Raw genomic sequence first — 19,870 nt, forward strand, 5'->3', positions numbered from 1 at the left:
CCGTGCGCCCCATCGGGGCTGCCGTGCCCCCCAGACGGCGCTGCGGAGCCGCCGCCTCCCGGCCCGGCCCGGCCCCGTCGGGCTCCGCCGGCCCCTTCCGAGGGGGCGGCGCCGCCACCGGGGCCCCGTTCGGTTCCTCAGCCCCACGGGGCCCCCCCGGGCTCGGCCACCGCCGGTGAGTGCGCCCGGAACGAGGGGCGCAGGGAGGGGAGCGCACGGAGAGGCTGGGGACGGCGTGGAGAGGGGCAGAGGGGTCGGGGGCTGAGGGGTCGGGGGTAACGGGGTCGGGGGTAGTGGGGTCGGGGGGTTGAGGGGTCGGGGGTTGTAGGGTCGGGGGGCGCAGGGGGTGGGGGGGTGCAGGGAGCCGGTGCCGGGGTGCTGCGGCGCAGCCGTCGGGGTCCCGTTGGCACCAGCCCCGTCGGGGGGTGCTGGTGCCGGGGGGACCCCGGGTTTTTTGGCGTCGCCCCCCAAGTGGGCTGCGGGCAGGGGGTCCCGCAGGTGTGTCCCGTTCCCCCCCATGTCCCTCTTTTATCTCCTGTCACCCCCTGGCATCTCCTGTCACCCGCTGTCCCCCCCCCCCCAGGGTGGCACCGCCAGGCGCTGCGGCCACAAAGGCAGCGCTGTGCCCATAGGGTGCGGGGGGTGGGAGGGGGTAACGGGGTCGGATTTGGGGTGCTGGAGGAGGGTGTGGGGTGAAGGGGGTGGATTTGGGGTGAAAAGGATGGATTTGGGGTGGAGGGGACGGAGGGGGGCTCGGGGGCTGCGCGCGGACGGGTGATGGGCACGGCCTCGGGGATGCTGCCCCCCAGGCTGGGCTTGGGGAGGGGGCTTTGGGGTTTCCTCCCGCCGCCGCTGCTAAAGCCCAGCCCAGGAAATTCTTCCGGGCAGCCTCTCAAGCCCCTCTTTGTGAGCCTGGGATTTTTAAAATGCCTTCCCCGGCGGTTGCGGACGCGGTGCCCGGCTCCCGGGGCTGCTTTGGGACGAGGGGATGGGGACGGGGCAGGGAGCGGGGCCGCCAGACCCAACCTTTAGGGCAGGGGCTGCCCCCATCCCACTGAAGCCACCGAACCCGAGGGTTTCCACGCTCCCTGCGCACCCCTCAGCATCCTCCAGCACCCGTTGGGCTGCAGGGGACCGGGTTCGGATCCCCCGGGGTTTGGGTTCGTGCCTCCTTCCCCAGCTGGCCGCAGCCTCCCCTCCAAACCCCGCTGGCTTGGCCCTGCTGCACCGGCCCCGGTGCCAAGATCCCAATTTTCTGCCTCGCACGAGGCCCCCGGGGTGACCTTTATCAGATATTGGGGTGCTGGGATGCGGGGTAGAGGTTTTAAACCAGGAGAGGGGAGATTGGGGTTGGAGATTGGGAATGGGGCCCTTCCAACCCAACCCATCCCATGGGTTTTTTGGCCCCGTGATTCCTCCCCGAACCGATCCCCTGACCCCACAGCTCCATGAGCACACAGCTCGGGGTCCCCCTCGTCCCCACGGGGCCGCGGTGGGGAGGAAGCCACCGGCTTCATCCGGGGCTGGGGGGGCGGTGAGAGGAAGCGACGGCGCGAAGGCGCGGGTCCCCTCCCCGGAAGGAAGGCGCTTTTGGGGCCCAGCACCCTGCTACCGGGACCCCTGCGGTGTGGGGCTGGGGGTTCCCCTCTCCCCTATCCCTTTGGCACCCCAAATTTCCCCACGCCGCAGCCCCCTCTCCACGCAGAGCCGCCCGCTGCCATGCCGCTGAGCGTGACCTTGGCCGGCCCGGCCCCGTGGGGCTTCCGCATCACGGGGGGAAGAGATTTTGGGAAACCCATCACCGTCTCCAAGGTAGGAGCTCCCCTCCGGGTTGGGGTGCTGGGCGGGTGCTGAGCAGGGCTGCCCGACTGGAGCAGGATCCTGTTTGCCCTCCTCGAGGGTTTGCGCTCTGTGGGAACGGCCGCCGGCCCCACACGGGCTGGGTTGGTGCCGGGGGGGGGCCGTCTGTCCTCGTCCTTTGTACCCCAAAGTGGGGCTGGTGCTGTTTTGGGAGGGCCAGGGGTGAAGGGAGGCTGTGGGTAAAAGGGATTTGGGGCCGGATTTGGGTGGATTTGGGGTGGATTTGGGGCTGGGGCCAGCCCTGGAGAGCAGTGACCTTGGCCACGGAGGCGCACGAGGGGCGCGGAGCTGCTGCCCCGCTGCTCGGTGGCTCTGATCCCGGTGGCTTTGTCCCCGTGTCCCCTTCTCCTCGGAGGTGATGGAGCAGGGGAAGGCGGCCGCCGGCGACCTCCGCCCGGGGGATGTCATCGTCTCCATCAACGGGGAGAGCGCGGCCGAGATGCTCAACGTGGAGGCGCAGAACAAGATCAAGCAGAGCCCCGGGGAGCTCCGGCTGCAGGTGGAGAGGTGGGCGAGGGGACGGGGAGGGGAAGGGTCCCCAAGGCACAGCACAGCAGCGTCCCCACCCCGTGCCTCGGTGTCCCCCGGGGGGGGTTTTTGGGGTTGTTTTTCCCCTCCGGCATCCCCCGGGGCTGCGCCATCCCTGCGGGGAGCCCGGCGCAGCTCTCTAATTAAAGCGTCAGGCGCTAACGAAGCCGGGCAGCCCTGGCAGCCGTTACCTGGCCGACCGGTGCTGCCTCTCCCCGGGGAGATGGGGGGGGATTTGGGAGGGGTACGGGCACATCTGGGGGCTCCCCATCCCCGTGCCCCCCTTCTCTCGCCCCTCTCCAGCAGGGTGGGGAAGCGCCGAGGGCTTTGGCCACCACCCAAACGCCACAACCCCGGCGGCATTCCTCTCATACCTCTCCCCCCGGGGCGCTCGCCAGCCCCTGAGCGACTATTTCAGGGCGTGGGGGGGGGTCCTTGGGAAGGTGCAGGACCCCTCCCCACTCTGCCCCCTCCCCAGGCTCCCGCCGCCCTCTCCCAGCCACAATGGGGACAGCTCTCCGGACAGGCTGGCCACACGCTTCCAGGTGAGACCCAAGTAGTCCCCAAATGTTGTGTCCCCCCCCCCGGGGGGCCGTTTCCAGCTGCCAACATCTCCCCTTCCCTCTCCAGGACACCATGAGGATGCGGGAGGAAGGCTCCTGGAGACCCCCACCCTTCGCCCCCCAGCCCGCCAGCCCCATCTCCCTCATCCCGAGGCTCGCTGATGGCCGGGGCGAGCTGGGGCTCGGTGGCCACGGGTAAGGCTGGGGGTCACGGGCGGGATCTGGCCAGGATCGGGCCCCCCCTGATGGCCCCGTGCTCTCCCCACAGCTCCCAGTCCCTGCCCAGTGCGCCCGAGGAGCTGCCACCACGGCCCAGCCTGCCCCAGGTGAGCGGGGAGCTGGGGGGACTTCGGGGGGCAGGGGAAGGGTGCTTGGGAGGTTGCTTGGGGTGAATCTGGGTGCTGGCAGGCTTTGCAGCCCCAAATCTTTGCCCTCTGCACCCCCCGTGCCCCCACACAGCCCCGTGCCCACCCTATTACCCAGCCCCTCTCTCCCCCAGGGCCCTGCCGCCGGTGCCGCCGGCACCCCCAGCCCCTTGGGCACCGGCGCGCCGCCCTGGGATGTTTTCCTCGCTCCTACCCGGCATTTTTGGCAGCAGCACCGAGGCTGGGGAGGCCAAACCAGTTTGGGGAGGGCTTGTGGGGGGGGTGCCGGGGCGTTGGTTGGCAGGGCAGGGACCTGGTGCGCCCCCGGCTGCGTGCCGGGTGCCACCTGGGTGCCCGGGGTGGGGGCTGTGGTGTCTCTCCCCCGGCACCCCGACTGGTCCCGGGGTGCCCACGGCCCCCCAGCCCTCCTCCCTGATGTGGTTTCGGGAGGTTTTGCCTCCCCTCCTTCCCTTCCCCTCTGTCCCGGGGATGTTTTCCAAGCCCAAATCGGGAAGCGCGGTGGCCCCGAGCGCCGCCCGTTCCAGCTGCCTTTGGCCGCGGCCCCGGCCGCCCCTTGGCTCCCGCAGCCCTCCCGCTCCCTCCTTCCCCCCCCCTGCTCTTTATTTGCTTTGGAGGGACCCCGCTGGGTCCCTCCCTGCCCCAAAACCACCCCGAGGTGGCTGGGGCAGAGCATCCTGCAGCTGGGGTGCCCCTGGAAGCGCCGGGACCCCCAAGCTGCGGCGAGGGGCGAAGCCTCCCTCAGATCCTGCCTCTCCTTGCACCCTTGGCGCTGGGCTCCTCGGATGAGGCCAAGGCGCCCAGCTCCACCCGGGCCTAATTTTAGCTCCTTCTTCACCCTCCCGTGGCCCTGCGGAGCCTCGGTGCCGCCTCTCTCCATCCCCACGGGGTCCGGGCAGGCGGCAGCGAGCGGGGCCGTGCGGGGTTTTCCTTGTCCCCGTCCCCGCGGGTTCCTGCTGGGGGTTTTGCAGCTGCTGCGTGGCGGCTGCTCCCGGGAACGTCGGGAACATCGGCTTCCACTTAGCGGGGCTGAGCCTTTCCTGCCTCGCCGCTAAGCAGGAGCAGATGCCGGGGAGGGGAACGGGCGCAGGCATAGGGTTACGGCACGGGGAGCAGCCCCGCACCCAGCCACATGGCCAGGGGGGGGCACGGGTTGGAGCAGGGCTCCTGGAGCCCAGCCCCGTGCCCCCTCGGTGCTCTCACAACCCCTTTCTCCCCGTGCCAGGAGCCAAGAAGCCACCACAACAGCTCCCCAGGGCCTCTCCTGCCTCCTTCCCCCCGGCCACCGTCGCCACCGCACCCCTGGGAGCCGGGCAGGGAGCAGCGCCTGCCTTCGCCCTCCCCCGGCCCCCGCAGCAGGTACGGAGCGGGGTTTTTTGGGGGCCAGGACGGAGGCAGGAAAGCCCCCAGCCCATCTGGAGTGGGATCAAACCTCTCCGAGGGAACCCTGCAAAGAGTTAACGCACCTGCGAGGCAGGTCGGGGTGTGGGAGGATTTTTGGGCAGGCTGGGGCAGGTGCGGGCAGCGGGTGCAGCGCGGCCGATTCGGGTGCCCGGAGCCCCCCCCAGGTCCCTTCCCCACGGTGTTGTTCCCCCCCAGCCCGGGCCCCGAACCGGCCATGAGGCGCTTGGAGGAGGACTCGGAGGTGTACAAGATGCTGCAGGAGAACCGGGAGCTGCGGGCGGCCCCGCGGCAATCCAGCACCTTCCGCCTGCTGCAGGAGGCTCTGGAGGACGAGGGCGGAGGTGAGGGGCGCGGGGAGAAAACGGGGAGCTTGGGAGGTGTGGGGGGAGCTGAAAAAAGGGGTTGGCACCACCACCCTGATGGTTTCGTGTCCCCGCAGCCGGCCCTGCAGCCCCCTTCCCCAGCCGGCTCTCGCCCAGCGCCCGCAAGCCGGTGGCCGGCGTCCAGAAGCTGCACACGTGCGAGAAGTGCGGCAGCAGCATCGCGTGAGTTGGGGGGCACTAAGAGGGGTTGGAAGGAGGCAGGGACGGACAGACAGATGGAACAAGCTCGGGGGGGGACAAGTGGGGTGACCCCAAGCCGCCGCCTGCCCCCCCCCCCCCCCATTTTCCCCCAGGACGCAAGCGGTGAGGATCCAGGAGGGTCGCTACCGGCACCCGGCCTGCTACGCCTGCTCCGACTGCGGCCTCAACCTGAAGATGCGGGGACACTTCTGGGTGGGCGACGAGCTGTACTGCGAGAAGCACGCCCGCCTGCGCTACCAGGGCGCCCCCACTGCCCCCACCCCATCCTGAGCCCCCCCCCCCGCCACCCGCCCCCCCAGCATCTGCGGGGAGCAGAGGGCACCCGCGGCACCCCGGTGGCCCCGCTGCTTTGGTGCTTTTGGGTGTGCAATGAGCGGGGTCGGGTCTCAGCCTGGCTGTGCCGTGGGGTCCCTCGCTGGCACCCATGGGGACGTGGGGGACACTGGGGACATGGGGGACACGGGGACGCTTGAGCACGCAGGCACCGGAGAGGGGGCTGGCACCGCTTCGCACCCTGCCTTCGAGGAATTAAAGCAGATCTCTATATAAATATAATATATTCCTGCTCCACGCCCGTGTCCCGTCTGTGTGGGGCAGCTGGGGGGGGGACACGCCTCTCTCCGGGCCCCCCCGGGGGTTTGTCGGCGTTTTATTGCTGTTATCAGGGGCCTTTGTCCCGCCGAGGATCCCGGAGCTCTTATCTCTGCCCCTTGTGCCTGTTTGCACGGAGGGGGCTTTGCTCTCCCCGCCCCGTACCAAAACCCCAAAGCGCTCCCATAGCTGGGATGCAGCACGGGCAGGGGGCGGCCAAACTCCCCCCACCCCTCCTGGCCGCCCCCGCCCCGCCCCGGGGCCGTGCCGCCCCACAGCCCGGCCCCATAAAGAGGCCGAGGCCCCCCGTGCGCCCTGCCCCGTGCGCCCACCCCGTGCGCCCTACCCCGTGCGCCCACCCCCGGTGCGCCCTGCCCCGTGCGCCCTGCCCGGTGCCGGGGATGCTTCGGCGCCGCGGAGCTTTCAGCGTGGAGCCGCTCAGGGGGCTCGGTGAGCTTTTGGGGGGGGTCCCCGGTGTGCCGAGGTCCTGCCGGAGGGGGCCCTCGCTGAGTTATCAGTGCTGGGGAGGGGCCCTGAGGGTTCCCAGCAGCTCCAAATTATGGTGTCTGTGCTGGGTGGGTGTTCGAGGGGATCTGACAGCACTAATTTGTGCTGGGTGGGTGTCCTGGGGGCCCCCAGCAGCCCTAATTTGAGGTGTCTGTGCAGGCTGGGGGGGCCCCAGGGTGTTGGCTGAGCTGGGAGTTTGCCTTCAAGCCCATAGTGCTGGGGTCAAGGTCAACGCCTCCCCCACGCTGGGCGAGGTCTAGCACCCCCAGCCCATCTCTGCATCCCAAAGGACCCCTCCCACAGAGCCGGTGGCGGGGGCACGATCCCCTTTTAAAGCTTCCCAGAGGGGGGGTGCTGAGGGGCTGGGCAGGATCCGTCCCGCGGTGCCCACGCAGCGCGCCGGGAGCCCGTGGAAGTCGGGTGCGTGGGAGCGGCATTGCTGGGATGCGCGCGGGCCTCGGGGGCTGCTGAAAGGCAGGATTGTCCCCAAGGCCACCGCTGTGTCCCCAGCGCCCTGCCGAGCCCCGAGGGACCCGCGGTGAGTGGACGTGGGGCAGGAGAGAGCCCCGGGAGCGGGCGGAGAGGGCAGGGAGGTGGCGAGGTTCTCCCGGCACCCGGCTGTCTGCCTGCAGCCTTGAAGTGCCCAAATCAGGCTCTCGCCTCCCTGTCTGGGATGGGGAGGGAGCCCTAACCACCGGCCCAGCCAGTATCACCCAGCCCAGATCCCGAAAGGGAACCAGTTGGGAACCAGTCCGGTAATGAGGTGCCTCTGGATACAGGGCTCTGGCTCCGGCTGGGGCGGGTATAAAAGGCAGCGCTGGGGACGCGCGCCCGGCACTCGGCTCTCGGCGATGTGGGGTGGCTCCCGCGCCGTCTGGAAGAGGAGGTGCAGCTGCTGTGAGTGCGTGGGGGGGCTGGCCGGGGGGGTGGGCAGCTCTGCACCCCGATTTGGGTGCACAGAGGGGGGGGGAAAGAGCAGAGGCTTTGCTCCCCACCTCCCCGAGCCCTGCGCCGGGTCCCGGTGGGAAGGGAGGCGAGGGCTGAGGCTGCCGTCGTGTCCTGGGGTGCAGGGTGGTGGCTGCAGAATGCGGCCCAGCTGGGGCTGAGGATTTAGGGCGAGGAGTTGAGGTGCCTGGAGCCGTCCTGCAGCGGGGGAAGCCAGCCCTGCAGTCCAGCTGGGTGCTGATGTCGGCTGAACCCCCCCCGGTGCCACCCAGGGGCTCCCTCCGGAGAGGGGTCCCCAGGTGGCGACGTCTCCAGCAGCCTCAGGGCAGGGCACGGGGCTGGTGGCCACGATGGGAGCGGTGCTAGCCCACACCCAGCTGCGTGCACCCCTTCTGTGGGGTCAGCTGGCGCCGTGCCCTGCCTGCGGTGCCCCCCGGGGACCCCCATCCGACGCCCTCGCCCCCGCAGATGGTCCCTGGGAGACGGCAGAGAGCTGCGTGGTGCGCACGTCCGCCAGCGTCTACCGTCGGCTGCACGAGAGCCCCCGGAGCCCCCCGGCGGGGATGAGCGGCGAGGAATCGGGCTCTTGGGGCCCCCCCCAGCCTTTGCCAGCCCCGGGCAGCCCCCAGGCGAGCGGGCGGCTCCTCAAATCGGAGTCAGAGGACTCCGGGGTGGAGATGGCGAGCAACGAGAACTCGCCTTCCACCCCGCTGGGCTCCGAGAGCAGCTTCTCCCTCGACGGCTTCCAGCAGCCAGCCCATGGGGACCCTCCGAAGAGCCCCCCAGGAGGGGAGCGTGGCGCTGAGCCCCCCCGGCCCTTCCGCAGCCGCTCGGCCAGCAGGAAGCCGGGGCAGCAGCGCAGCAGGAGGCAGCGGCAGCTCAGCCGGCGCAGCACCAGCGCCGGGGACCCCCGGGAGCTCAGTGCCGAGGAGCCTGAAACAACCGGGGTGCGTGCCGGGGAGCAACGGAGGGGGGAGCAACAAGGGGGTGCCTCAGCCCCCACACATCCCTGGAGCTTTTTCTCACCCCCCAGGTGGACGCGGCGGTGCCGGGGCAGGGGCTGCGGTACCTGGAGCACATCTGCCAGATGCTGGAGCGCGTGGCGAGGCTGCAGCAGGACAACCGGCTGCTCCGGCAGCAAGCGGCGGGCGCCCGGCGCGCCGGCAGCGTGGTGAGGGTTGGGGCTGAAGGATGGGGACTTGTGGGGTTTGTGGGGTGTGAGGATGGGGTCCTCATGCCCTGCCTCTCCTCGCACACAGCCCCACAGGGAGCAGGAGCCGGCCACGTGGAGGGGTGAGAGGTTCCGGGCGCGCTCGTGCTCCGACAGCCATGCGCCAGGTGAGGGAGGCAGGTGTGGGGGTGACACTGGGCTCTGTCCCCAATTTGGGGGCTCTGTCCCTGACCCTGTCTCTGTCCCCAGTGTGTGGGGTCTGTCCCTGACCCCATTTCTGTCCCTGTTTTCAGTTCTGTCCCTGACACCATCTCTGTCGGGGACAACCCATGTTGGGGACCCCATCAATGTCCCCAATGTGTGGGTTCTGTCCCCAATATACGGGTTCTGTCCCCAGTGGGTTCTCTCCCTGACCCCATCTCTGTCCCCAACGTGTGGGTTCTGTCCCCAATATATGGGTTTTTTCACCACCCCCCTCCATCCCCCCGCAGCCCCCGACCCCACACCGTGCCGCAGGAGATGGGTGCACTCCGCCAGCTCCCCCAGCCTGCTGGAGCCCTCCGAGAGCGGGTCGGGGACCCCCTCCCCAGACAAGGTAAGGGCTTTGGGGGCAGGTGGGGGGGTCCCCAGAGCCCCCCCCTCCCAATCCATCCACCCCCCCCGGTGACCTCCACCTCCCCCCGCAGGACGGGCGCTCGCACTGGGGGCGCGTCAAGGTGCTGCTCACCCGCCTGGCCCGGCGCTCCCTGCGGGGTGGCCGCTGCCGGTAGGGTTGGGGACCCCCCCACAACCCCCCCCACTCGACCCCTGGATGACGTCACACCCCACTGGATGACGTCACACCCCACTGGATGACATCACACCCTGCCAGATGACTTCACACCCCTCCAAATCACGTCACGCCGCACCGGGGCTGGTCCCCGTCCAGGCGCACCCCCCATCCCCTTCTCTTTAATTTTTTTTCCCAATAAAAAGCTTTTTCCACGATTTCTCCGCCCGGTTGCTGTGTTGTCGCTTGATGACGTCACACCTCCCCCTTCCCCCCCCCCCATACCGTGACGTCACGCTGGAGCTCTCGCCCCCTGGCGTCACATCCGGCGGTGCGCTCCGGCGGGCGGCTCGGGCTGCGCCGTTTCCGCCCCATTTATCTGCGCCCCCCCCGCCCCAAAATCCCCTCACACCCCCTCCTCATCCCCTGACCCCCCTCCCTTTACCCCCCCACCCCAAAAATGGCCCAATTCCTGCAGCAGCCGCCTCCCCCCCACCCCCCAGAGGGCCCCATCCCAGGTGCGCAGCGGTGATTTTTGGAGAAGTTTTGGGGACTCCCCAAAATTTTGGCTGACCCCCCCCTCCTATAGGGCCCCCCCACTCATCCTCCTTGCTGGGGCCACCGCTGACCCCCCCGGTGCCTGCTGAGCTGCTGCAGGGCACACGGCACCTGCAGGTGGGTGCGTGGATTTTTGGAGAGGTGGGGGGGACCCTCCCCAAAAATGAGCTCCCCCTCCCCAAAATGAGCCCCCCCCCGGGCACAAGGGTCTCCTCAGGTGGGCGAGAAGCAGCGGGGTCTTCATTGGGGTCGCCAGCAGCCTGCATGAGTGCTTCGGGGTGGTGGATGAAGAGGTTTTCTTCCAGCTCAGGTACAGGCAGGAGGGGCGCACGGGGTGGGGGGCGCAAGGGGCAGCTCCCCAGCCTGCTGATGGGGCCCCCCCCGGTGCCCCCCAGTCCCCGGTCAGCGTGGTGAGGGGCCGGGTGCCACAAATTGGGGGGAAGCCCCCCTACAGCCCCGGGCAGGCGGTGCCATGGAAGGCGCTCAAGGTGCAGACGCTCTCCAACCAGGTACCCGCGGTGAGACCCCCCTGGGGGCTGCTCCATCACCCCCCCGCTTGTCCCCGACCCCGTGTCCCACCTTGTCCTGGTGATGCTCCAGGTGTCACAGGTGTTTTGGGCACCTCAGGGTGATGCTCTGGGTGTCAAAGGTGTCCCTGAGCATCACAGATTGCCTCGGTGCCCCTACCTCTCCTCAAATCCCCCCCCCCCCCCCCAACAAGGGGCTGCTGCAGACCTTTAGGTTTTCCGGGTACCCCAAAAAAAAAGAACACAGAGATGCTGCGGGGCTCGGTGCCCAGCTCAGCCCTCGAGGTGGTGACGGCCCCGATGTCCCCAGGGTGTCTGCTGTGCCCCCAGGTGCTGCTGCTGTCCTCCCTGGGCTTGCAAAAAAATCTGGGGGTTCTGCAAAAAATCTGCGGGTTCTGCAAAAAATCTGGGGATGGGGGCTTTGGGGTGGAAGGGGGGCGGTTACGATGCAGCCCAGGCTCAGTGCCTGCTCGCCCTAGTTCCTGCTGGGGATGGAGGAGGATGAAGCCGTGGTCACTGGGGGGGAATTGGCCCCATCACTGGACGGCCCCGATCCCAAGGCCGACCCCATGCGCTGAGCGGGTTCACCAAGTGGTGAGTGGCAGCAGCGATCAAGGAGCGCAGTGTGGGGTTAAATCTCCCCCTCCTGGGACCTCTTTCAGCTTTGGGATCTGGTGGGTGGTGCAAGAAACCCGCAGGTACCCGCTGCTGCTGTGGGAAACGGGGCCCTCCTGTCCAGCCCCGTGCCGGGAGCGCGCCGGGTGCGTCCCTGCGGGTGCGCAAACGCCGCGTGGCGAGCAGCTGCTGGCACTTTGGTGTTTTTTTTTTGGGAACATCTCCAGGAGCAGGGGGCTTACGATGCCTCCTGGGACCCCACTGCTGTGTGGAGGGCGAGGGGCAGCACTCGGCTCTCTCCTGGGCTGTCCCAGTGCCCGTGCAAAAAAAAAAAAAGCGTGGCTCGCCGCACCGCGGATATATTTTCTATATTTTTCTCTCTCTTTATATATATAGCAGTCCTGCTCCGGGTAACCGTGGCAACTGATTTTATTTTGCTTAAACCTGGCCCGGCATGTGATGCGGTGGGGAAGGAACAGCTGAGGGGGGGAGAGGGAGAGCTCGGTGCCGGGGGGAGGCTTGGCACGGTCCCAGCCGCGCTCTGGCTTGGAGCCGTGGCGCAGGCTGGGCTGCGAGCGCCACGAGGTTGGGCTCTGCTCCGTGTCCCCCCAAAATGAGGACATCAGGTGGCCTTCGTGAGGCCGGTCAGGGTCTGTAGGATCGCTCCTGGGGCTGCGTGGTGTCCCTGGAGCAGTGGGAAGCCTCCGGGCAGCTCAGGGAGGAGAAGGGGACCTCGCTGCCTCCGTCACCGGAGGACAAAGCCGCGATGGTGAGGCTGTGCCATGGGTTGAGCCGCTAAGGTTGCAGCTTGGATGTCCCCAGAGGTGGCTTTTTCTGTGGGTGGCCACATTTTGGCATTTTGGAGAAGGCAAGAGGCCTGCCCGACTGGCAGCCTCTTCATTTCCACCTAACCAGGGCCTTTTTTTAGCAGATGGAGACCCCCAAGCAGCACACAGCCTGCTGCTGCTCCCGGAGGAGGAAGAGGAGGAGTTGGGTCCGCACCGAGCAGGGGCTCAGCCCTTCCCTGGGGGGCTGCAGGTCTGGGGGTGCTCCCTCCTGCCCCTCCCCAGGTGCCGAGCTGCGCTCCGACGCCTCCAACCACCTGGAGCTGGAGTTTTTTCCCCCCTCCAGGACTTGGTGAGCCCCCCACAGCCCCCTAAAACCCCACCGAGGGCTTGGAGCAGGGAGGGGAAGCTCCGTGTGTGCTGGGGGAGCTGGGGAGAAGCGGGACTCACATGCAGCAGGGTGAGCTCAGCCCCTGCCACCCCCCCTCACCATTTCGGCAGCCCCAGGAGCTGCACCCCCAGCACCACCCTGCCCCTGGGCACCCTCCTGGCCTTCGTCTACCTCGACTGGAATTTCTGGGGCTGCCTCCACCACCAGGACATGGAGAGGATCCTCCTGGTGCCGGGGCGTTGGAGCCCCCGGATGGAGCAGGGAGGGAGCCCTCCAACAGCTATCCCAAACCCAAAAGCCCCCTGGCAAGCTGGGGTGTTGGGGAAGAGGGGTGTTAGGGCAGAGAGAAAGCCCTAAACGCCGGATTTAATTCAGTTTCAGGCTGTAAAAGTGGCAGCAGCGCCTTGTGTTTAACCGGGGATGGTTCCTGGCGTCCCTTCAGGTTTCACCCCGTGGCTGTTCCATCCCCTTTTCCCCTTCCAACCCCTCTCCAGCTCAGCGCAGCCCCTCTCTACCCCTTAAAACCACGACCCCTCAATAAATTTGGTCAATTTTGGGGCAGTGCCAGCTCCGTGTCCCCCTCCCGGCCCCGCAGTGCTGCCTGGTGGCAGCAGAGGGCGGCAGCAGCCCGGCGCAGCGGCACCGCGCGCCCCGGTGCCTGCCCTGCAAAAAAACTTTTGGGAAGCCCAAAACCTGCTCCAACACCCCCCTCTGCTGCCCCGGGACCCTCTGTGCGCCCTGCTCCCTCCCCCTTTTCCTGGATTTGATGTTTTTCGCCCTCTTTTCATTTTTTTGCACGTTTTTAGCCCCGGGGTTTTGCGCTCCCAGCTTGGCACGGGGCCCCCCCAGCTCCAGGGTGAGTGATCCTACAACTGTAGGGTGGCCCCATGGAAATCAGCAGCCCCAGCACGGTGTCTGGATTTAATCTCTCTCGGATTTAATCTCTCCCGTCCACAATCTCTTTCCTTTAACAGTGTTTGGTCGGGTGAGGGCTCCACCGAGGCACTTTGCACGGCTCCTGCAGGGAACGGGCTGCATTCAGCAGGGAACCCCTCACCCTCCTCCTCGAATGCTCAGCTCCCCAAAAATGCATCCCATGGGAATCTGAACGCTTCTGCCCTCCCCCCGGGGGCACCGGGCTCCTCTTAAGGCACCAAACCAGCACCCTACAGGCAAGGAGCCTGGGCTGGATCCTGGCACGGGGAGCCAGCAGGGTGCTGGGTCAGGGCAGGAGGGCGCAGCCTGCTCCTTTTTCCACCTGAGCTGCCCCACAACCACCTATTTAACGAGAAACCGGGCTCCCAAAAATTAGGAGGGCAGAAATGGGATCAGGATGCCCACGGCCACCCCATCCCGCAGCCTCGTAGCAGCTGGGGGAGGCCGTGCTCTTGCAGGAGCCCCCCTGGCAGAGCTTTAAACCCTCCACCATCCATCCCTGCACCCCGGGACAAGGCAGGGAGGGGGCTCAGGAGCTGGGGGGCTCCATCCCCAGCCCCGTTACGGGTCCCCCCCCCGCCCTCCCCATCCCTCAGTCGTCGGCCACGATGGAGAGCGCCCGCAGCTCGCTCAGCTTGGCTTCGTTCTCCCGCTCCCTCTGCTCGTCGCTCAGCCCGGGCTGGTCAATCTGCGCCGAGAGGTCCCCAAAAATTTTGTGCATCTCCGTGTAGTAGACAACCTGGGGGAGGAAAAAAAAAATAGGGGGCAAGTGAGCAAAGCTGGGGGTCCTCCCTGTGTTAATGGGGTCCCCCCCATGTTAACGGGGTCCCCCTGCATCCAGCTGGGATGTCCCCTCCCCGGCACTGGTGGCACTGCCTCCAAAACCTCCGGGGGACCCCGCATCTCCGCCAGCAGGGCGCACGATGCCACGGGGCCAAATAAAGCCCGGGCAAATATTTTGGGTGCTGTTTTTCCCCCCCCAAAACCCCTCCCAGCTGAGGCTGTCTGCGCAGGAGGCGCTGTTTCTCCGGGTCCCCTCGGGGAAACGCCTCTCCCAGTAGGACCCAGAGCCTTCCCAGTAGGGATTTGTGGGGTGGCTGCCTCAAACGGGGTCCTGGCCATCTGGGGGGGCTCCGGGTGGGACATGAGCCCCCGGAGCATCACCAGGAGATGGGGACACTGCGGTGTCACCCCTCTGGTGGCCCTGTACCTGCTGCCTGCTGGTGGCTCAGTACTTTTCCAGCCCCGGCTGCCCGAAGCTCCAGCCACGTCCCCTCGAATCCCATCCCCAGCTCGCGTTTGAGACGGAGCCAAAGGCCCCGAGCACACCTGTCTTGAACTAATTCTGTTTCGGGACACCGTGTTCTCCCCATTTTCTATAGATCCTATTTACAACGCGCGCGTTACCGTAGGTCCTGCACAAAACAAAGCCCCGGGGCTGCTGCCAAAGGCCCCGAGCCCACCGTGGCCATACAGCCAGGCTCCAAATCCCCGTTTAATTCCCAGCTCCGCCACGAAGCCGGAGCAGGATCGCATCTAGCTGGAAAACAAAGCACGGCGAGGGGAGGAAGTGTTCCTCGAGCCGCCGCCGGGGCACCGCCGCTCCCCCTTTCATCTCCACGGGGCCACTTCAAAGCCCCCAGGCGGGGAAATATTTGTCTCCGTCGGCTCAGCCCGGGCACGTGGGTGGACAGAAGCATTTGGTGGGGGGTGTTGGAGGCTCTGCTCCCTCGTGGCACGCCGTCAGGGCACACCCGGCTCCAAGCTGTGCCATGGGAACCCAAGCGCTTGGCACGACGGCACCGGAGGGGCTGCTGAGGGTCAAAATCCTACAGCTGCTGCTCTAGGGCTGGTTTTTTCTCCTTTCTTGTAGGGGAGAAGCTTAGCAGCCAGTCCTTGTTCCCAGTCCCTGATCCCAGTCCCTGTTCCTAATCCCTGTTCCCATTCCCTGATCCCAGTCCCTGATCCCAGTCCCTGTTCCTAATCCCCGTTCCCAGCCCATCCCTGTCTAATTTCAGCCCCGTACTTTTTCCAGGGCCATAAATAAAAGGAAAACTCAGCAGTTTCACACCAGATCTGCCTCCACGTGGCAGTTTTGCCCCGGGGATGAGGTCTCCGAGCACCACGGGGCCCGGCACACCCCGGTTCCTTGAGAGCCGTGGCCCCACAGGGCAGCCCCCGTGGGCTGTGCTCCTCGAGCGATCGCTGCTAGAGGTAGGGGCAGGGGGGGGAAGAAAATAGAAATTGCACCGAGCAGTGAAAAAGCCCCAAAAAGCTGCTCAGTGAGGCGTGGAGGCAGAGCTCAGCCCCGGGATGGGATGGGATGGGATGGGATGGGATGGGATGGGATGGGATTGGGATTTAATGGGTTCAGGGATGGGTTTAGGGATGGGGCCACGGTCACAGCACCCCTGCCACCATCCCCCTGGCCAGCCCCCTGCAGGTGAGCAGTGACTCAGGGCTCCCGGGTGCTATTCCTGGCTCGCCACTGACTCATTAAGTTACCTTGGGCAAGCCACTTCCCTTTTTTTTTTTTTTTTTTTGCTTTTTTTTTTGCTTTTTTGCCTTTTTTTTTCAGCCATCTGCAGCAGGGGAAACGCTGCGCAGCCCCTTGGGGGGTGAGGAACGGGGTGGGGGGCACAAATGAGGCTTGTAGGAGCAGCAGGGTGGGGTGCCGGGGTACCCTACACCTTGCTCTGGGTACCCTGCTTGGGGCACCCTGCTCGGGGCACCCTGCTCCAGCTCACCCCAGAATCCACACTGGGTTTCTGATGAGCAGGAGGCAGAAAAAACCAAGGAGGCAGGGACATTTGGGACATTTTGGGCAAGGCTGCTCTCCGGGGAAAGCGCCAGCAGCTCCCTTGCTGCCCAGACAGGGCAGGCGGCCGTTTGGGTTTCAAGGTCTGGGTGCCAAACGAGCCACCCACAAACGAGCGGCCGGGGAGGGTTGGCGTAGCTTGGCAGGGGGAAGAGGTCGGCGAAATTTGGCCGTGGCTCCAGGGAGTCTGCTCGTTTCAGCTGCCACGGCTGGAACACAGGGCCCCCTGCTCCTGATTGTGATGGGAACGGTGAGAAAAGCATCCCCAGCACCCAGCCAGGCGGCGGCACGGGGATCGGGAACCATCCCCAGGAGCAGCAGTGGGGATTTCGGGGGGACCCCTGGAGCTCATCTCACCTGCGCCCGGACCAGGGACTCGAAGCTGGGCTTGAAGTAATCGATGCGGCTGCTGTAAAATTTGGGCATCTCCTCCAGGAGCTGCTTGTTTTTGGCCTCGAAGTCCTCCTTCACCGGCCGCAGCTCCTCGCGGGCCTGGAAAACGAGACGGGAGGGGAGCCAAAAAGTTGGGGAAAGCCCTGAATGGGCAGAGCTGCGAGGATGGTGACCAAAAAACCCAAATTTTGGGCCCCAGGCCATCGGGAAAACCCAGGGCTGTGTCCCCCAGGGCTGTATCCCCCAGGGCTGTGTCCCCCAGGGCTGTGTCCCCCCATCCTCACCCCCTGTCATCCCCAAGAGCATCGCCAGCTTCTCCCCCCCCCCCCTCTCCTCTTTCGCCCGTGACCTTCAGCTGAGCGAGCCCACCCGGCTTCTTTAAACAGAAGCGTGGGGAGAAAGGGAAATGTCTCCGGGATGGTGTGGAAAAGGGCAGGAGGGGGTGGGCAGTGAAATATTAGACCCGGCCAAGTCTGCCGCTTAATCCTGCCGCAATTCCGACGGGCGGGGGGGCACCGGGGTGCCAAAAAACCCCATGCGCGACGCTGGGTGGAAAGGAGAAAATTTGGGGTCGGGGAGGAACGGGGCAGAAAGGCTGGGACGGGGAGCATTTTAATTCACCAGGGAGGAGGGTTTGAACTCGTCCAGTGTTGAGCAGCACCAGGTTTTGGGCTCAAAAAGGCACAAAACTCGACGGTGAGCCCTTGCTGAGATTCCCCAGTTTGCCACCAAATTCGGGGACACCAAATTTGGGGTTTCTGGAGAGCAGCGGGCGTCTGAGCTCACGCCGCGGTGAGCTGTCTTTGCAGATGGGGGGGGAATTATATCACAGGGAAGTTCATTAGGGGGAAAAAAAAACACGAAATAACTAAAACCTGCTTAATCACCAGGACAAAAGCGCTCGCAGTTTTCCAGCCGCAGCTTTAGGCACCGAGGCTGAGCAAAGTAAGCGGCTTACGGCTAAAGCTGAGGTCTCTTTTGTCAGCGCCGCCGGGGCTGTTCTTTAACACAAAACTTCATTTTTTGCCATCAGAAAAAATCCACGCTCTTCTGGCACCCGGGAAAGCCACCCGGCTCCTCCCAGGATCCCGCAAACCTTCTGCTTGGGGTGAGAATTTCCAAAGAAAATCGGGGCGATTCTGCTCAGATTTGGGAGAGAAAAAGGGGAATCTGGCGAAGCTGCCTGGTGACCGATTACTGCGATTTTCCAGGACGAATTTTTTCTTTTTTTTTTTCTTTTTTTTTTGTGCAACAGGTGGCAAACACGACGGCTCGGGAGGCTCCGCTCCCTGCCTACAGCTGCTCGGGCAGGCGCTGAGGGCGAGGGGAATTCCTCCTGCTCATCCCAACGTTTTTCTCTTCCCATGGATTTTTTTATTTCCCTTCATTTTAAAACCAGAAAGCTCAGCGTGGCTTTGAAAGAGATCCACCTGAACCCATCGGGGCTCCCGAGTGGCCACGAAACTCGTGGCCGGGGTTGCCCCAAGGCTTCGGGGCCGTACCTGGTGCAGCTTGGCGAGGACGGGGCCGGTTCTCTCCTTCTCCTCGTACTTCTCCACCTTGGACTGCAGGCGTTTGTAGTCCTGCAGGGCTTGCTCGCGGCGCTTCACTGCCATGTTCAGGCTGGGGAAAACGCTGCTGAACCTGCCAGGGAGAAAAACACAGGAGGGGGTTGAGCGGGGACGAGGCACCGAGGACAAGCTGCCACCCCAAAGCCTCCCCGGGGGAATGTGCCACCCCAAAAACCCCCAGGGAAATGCGCCACCCCAAAAACCCCCGGGTAAATGTGCCACCCCAAAGCCCCCCTAGGGAATCTGCCACCCCAAAGCCCCCCAAATTGCAAAGGGGTCACTCGGCGGCCCCACTGCTGTCCCTACAGGTGGGAGCTGGGGAAAAAGTGCCCCTAAATCCCCACTTGGTCACGCATCGTTGTTGTGCTACAAAGCCCTTCAGATCTCCCGCAGCTCCTTCCAACAGCTGCACCACCACGGGCCAGGAGAAGCCAACGAAGCCCTGGGAGGTGCTGAGAGGGCTCAGGATACGGCCCCGGCACGGCAAAATGCAGGGGATGGAGGAGAAGCACGGCCGGGAGCTGCAATCCCTGCTCTGCCGGCCCCGTTCCTGTCCAAAATTCAGCCCCGTGCAGGGCCAGGATTGAGAAAAACACCCAGGGGGGTCAGCGCAGCCCGGCCCCAACCCAAAAGCTTTCCTGAGGTTCCTCCAGGAGGCTGAAAGAAAGGCATAGACACGATTTGTGAGCCCTTGCCAAGGTTTTGGGGTTTTTGTAGGGTCCATCCTCGTGTTTCGGGGTGTGTTTTTCAACAACTAATAGAAAAAAATCTCGCCCGATTTGGGAAGCCTGGTAAAAGCGCTCGGAAGGTCCCAACCTGCTTCTGGGCTTGCCTGCCAGCCCTTCTGGTTTTACCATTAATTCCGTATTTTTAACGGCTTTCCCCCTCTCTCCCAAAGCTGCCTTATCTGGGACGGGGACGGAAGCTGCCCCGGAGAACAATGCTGTTAATTCGGGCGAGCAAAGCAAAGAGGAAAACAAAAATTGCACTTTTTCCCCGTTTCCTTGTGCGTGCGCAGCTCGCTAATGTGTTTTTTCCCCCAATATTTTGCTTCGAAAAGCAAAAAGCAGGCACGAAGCGTTTAGGAACGTCCCTGCGTGGTGAAGGTGAAGGGAGCAGGAGAAATATTCCCTGCTACGCCTCCCGTCTCCTATATGGCAGGGCTGGAGGAGCGCTCCCCACCCCAAACAGGAGGGCCAGGCTAGGGGAAGCCTCCTGTTATTAAAAGGTGTCATAAAAATCGAGGGAATGGGAACATCTGACAGCAAGGACGGGGCCCCGATGGCTGAGGACGCCCACGCTGCCGTGCGCTCACCCCGCTGGCGTCCCCGCTCCCTGCAAAGCCACAAAATGCCCCCAAGCTGCTCCCCAAAACCCCGAGAGCAACCCCAACCTCCCCGTGCACCCCCTTGAGGACATCCCACGGGGGGTAGCGGTCCCCAAAACCACCCGTGGGGGCAGCCCCCCTCGTCCTGGCAGCGGGAAGGAGGGTGCCCCCCGCTGCGTGTCCGCGGTTGGGAGGCGCAGCTGGGAGCTGAATTTACGGCCCCGTGCAACCTGCAAAAGTCATCAGGGAGCGGGAGGCCGGCCGGGCGTCACCCTGCCATCCAGCTGGCCCCCCGAGTGTCAGATGCTGCTGCCCCGAGATGGCTTTTTATGGTAAACCTCACATCGGGATGCCACCAGCAGCCTGCGGGGGCTCCCAGCGGGGCCCGGTTGCGCAGGGCTCCGAGCTCAGCCTCACCGTCCCATGGGCTGTGGGGAAAAATCCTCCTCCTTTTTCCGCACGGTGCCCCAAAACGTGCCCAAAAAGGGCTGGGAAGGGAAGGATGTGGCACGGGAACAAGGGGCTGCATGGAAAGAGGGGTTGGGGTGCCCAGGTTTTGAGGTGGACACGGCACAAAGGCGCACGCGCTCGGTGCCGGCAGCATGACCTTGTCAGCAGCTCCTGGCTGCAGTTTCGGGAGAAAT

At 65.4% G+C, this 19,870-nt stretch overlaps 3 protein-coding genes and 1 long non-coding RNA gene across 14 annotated transcripts in view; 3 read left to right on the forward strand and 1 right to left on the reverse strand.

Moving 5' to 3' along the window:
- Positions 1-36: 36 nt before the first annotated feature.
- PDLIM2 (PDZ and LIM domain 2) lies at positions 37-5,892 on the forward strand. Of its 3 annotated transcripts, none has more exons than XM_038166921.2 (10): positions 37-175; positions 1,706-1,812; positions 2,216-2,367; positions 2,867-2,933; positions 3,019-3,146; positions 3,220-3,277; positions 4,560-4,693; positions 4,934-5,079; positions 5,178-5,283; positions 5,415-5,892. In XM_038166921.2, exons 2-10 carry the CDS (start codon positions 1,720-1,722, stop codon positions 5,590-5,592), a joined length of 1,062 nt encoding a protein of 353 aa, XP_038022849.1. In that variant the 5' UTR covers positions 37-175; positions 1,706-1,719; the 3' UTR covers positions 5,593-5,892. The 3 variants fall into 3 exon arrangements, with proteins under 3 accessions (XP_038022849.1, XP_038022847.1, XP_038022848.1); XM_038166919.2 differs by having other exon boundaries at positions 54-175; positions 1,690-1,812; XM_038166920.2 differs by lacking the exon at positions 37-175 and having other exon boundaries at positions 1,512-1,812.
- A 343-nt stretch (positions 5,893-6,235) lies between these two features.
- C23H8orf58 (chromosome 23 C8orf58 homolog) lies at positions 6,236-9,523 on the forward strand. Of its 4 annotated transcripts, XM_038166923.2 has the most exons (7): positions 6,261-6,363; positions 7,200-7,317; positions 7,834-8,312; positions 8,399-8,536; positions 8,625-8,703; positions 9,028-9,131; positions 9,223-9,523. In XM_038166923.2, the coding sequence occupies exons 2-7, from the start codon at positions 7,272-7,274 to the stop codon at positions 9,304-9,306; spliced, it is 930 nt and encodes a 309-aa protein (XP_038022851.2). In that variant the 5' UTR covers positions 6,261-6,363; positions 7,200-7,271; the 3' UTR covers positions 9,307-9,523. The 4 variants fall into 4 exon arrangements, with proteins under 4 accessions (XP_038022850.2, XP_038022851.2, XP_038022853.2 ...); XM_038166922.2 differs by lacking the exon at positions 7,200-7,317 and having other exon boundaries at positions 6,236-6,363; XM_038166925.2 differs by lacking the exons at positions 6,261-6,363; positions 7,200-7,317 and adding an exon at positions 6,418-6,958.
- A 377-nt stretch (positions 9,524-9,900) lies between these two features.
- On the forward strand, positions 9,901-12,089 carry LOC139999328 (uncharacterized). Its single transcript, XR_011804712.1, has 2 exons — positions 9,901-10,372; positions 11,934-12,089. It is a non-coding gene; the product is annotated as an uncharacterized lncRNA (long non-coding RNA).
- A 1,008-nt stretch (positions 12,090-13,097) lies between these two features.
- The window catches only part of BIN3 (bridging integrator 3), a 30,315-nt gene continuing 23,542 nt past the window's right edge, over positions 13,098-19,870 (reverse strand). For all 6 annotated transcript variants that reach the window (XM_038166961.2, XM_072027128.1, XM_072027126.1 and 3 more), the window contains 3 exons: positions 17,831-17,972; positions 16,293-16,427; positions 13,098-13,856 (listed from right to left, as the gene is read on the reverse strand). In XM_038166961.2, coding sequence (XP_038022889.2) covers positions 13,710-13,856; positions 16,293-16,427; positions 17,831-17,972 — 424 coding nt within the window. In that variant the 3' untranslated portion in view covers positions 13,098-13,709. The remainder of the gene's footprint in view (positions 13,857-16,292; positions 16,428-17,830; positions 17,973-19,870) is intronic.

This window comes from Anas platyrhynchos, chromosome 23, assembly GCF_047663525.1.
Source record: "Anas platyrhynchos isolate ZD024472 breed Pekin duck chromosome 23, IASCAAS_PekinDuck_T2T, whole genome shotgun sequence".
Taxonomy (NCBI): Eukaryota; Metazoa; Chordata; class Aves; order Anseriformes; family Anatidae; genus Anas; species Anas platyrhynchos.

What these genes read in the sequence shown, in the direction of transcription:
- PDLIM2 (XM_038166921.2), top strand. Translation starts at nt 1,720, where the DNA reads ATGCCGCTGAGCGTGACCTTGGCCGGCCCGGCCCCGTGGGGCTTCCGC. An exon ending in TCTGGAGGACGAGGGCGGAG is followed by an intron (nt 5,080 to 5,177) that starts GTGAGGGGCGCG and finishes GTGTCCCCGCAG; the next exon opens with CCGGCCCTGCAGCCCCCTTC. An exon ending in AAGTGCGGCAGCAGCATCGC is followed by an intron (nt 5,284 to 5,414) that starts GTGAGTTGGGGG and finishes ATTTTCCCCCAG; the next exon opens with GACGCAAGCGGTGAGGATCC.
- C23H8orf58 (XM_072027089.1), top strand. Translation starts at nt 7,179, where the DNA reads ATGAGGTGCCTCTGGATACAGGGCTCTGGCTCCGGCTGGGGCGGGTAT. An exon ending in AGGAGCCTGAAACAACCGGG is followed by an intron (nt 8,313 to 8,398) that starts GTGCGTGCCGGG and finishes CTCACCCCCCAG; the next exon opens with GTGGACGCGGCGGTGCCGGG. An exon ending in CTCCGACAGCCATGCGCCAG is followed by an intron (nt 8,704 to 9,027) that starts GTGAGGGAGGCA and finishes ATCCCCCCGCAG; the next exon opens with CCCCCGACCCCACACCGTGC.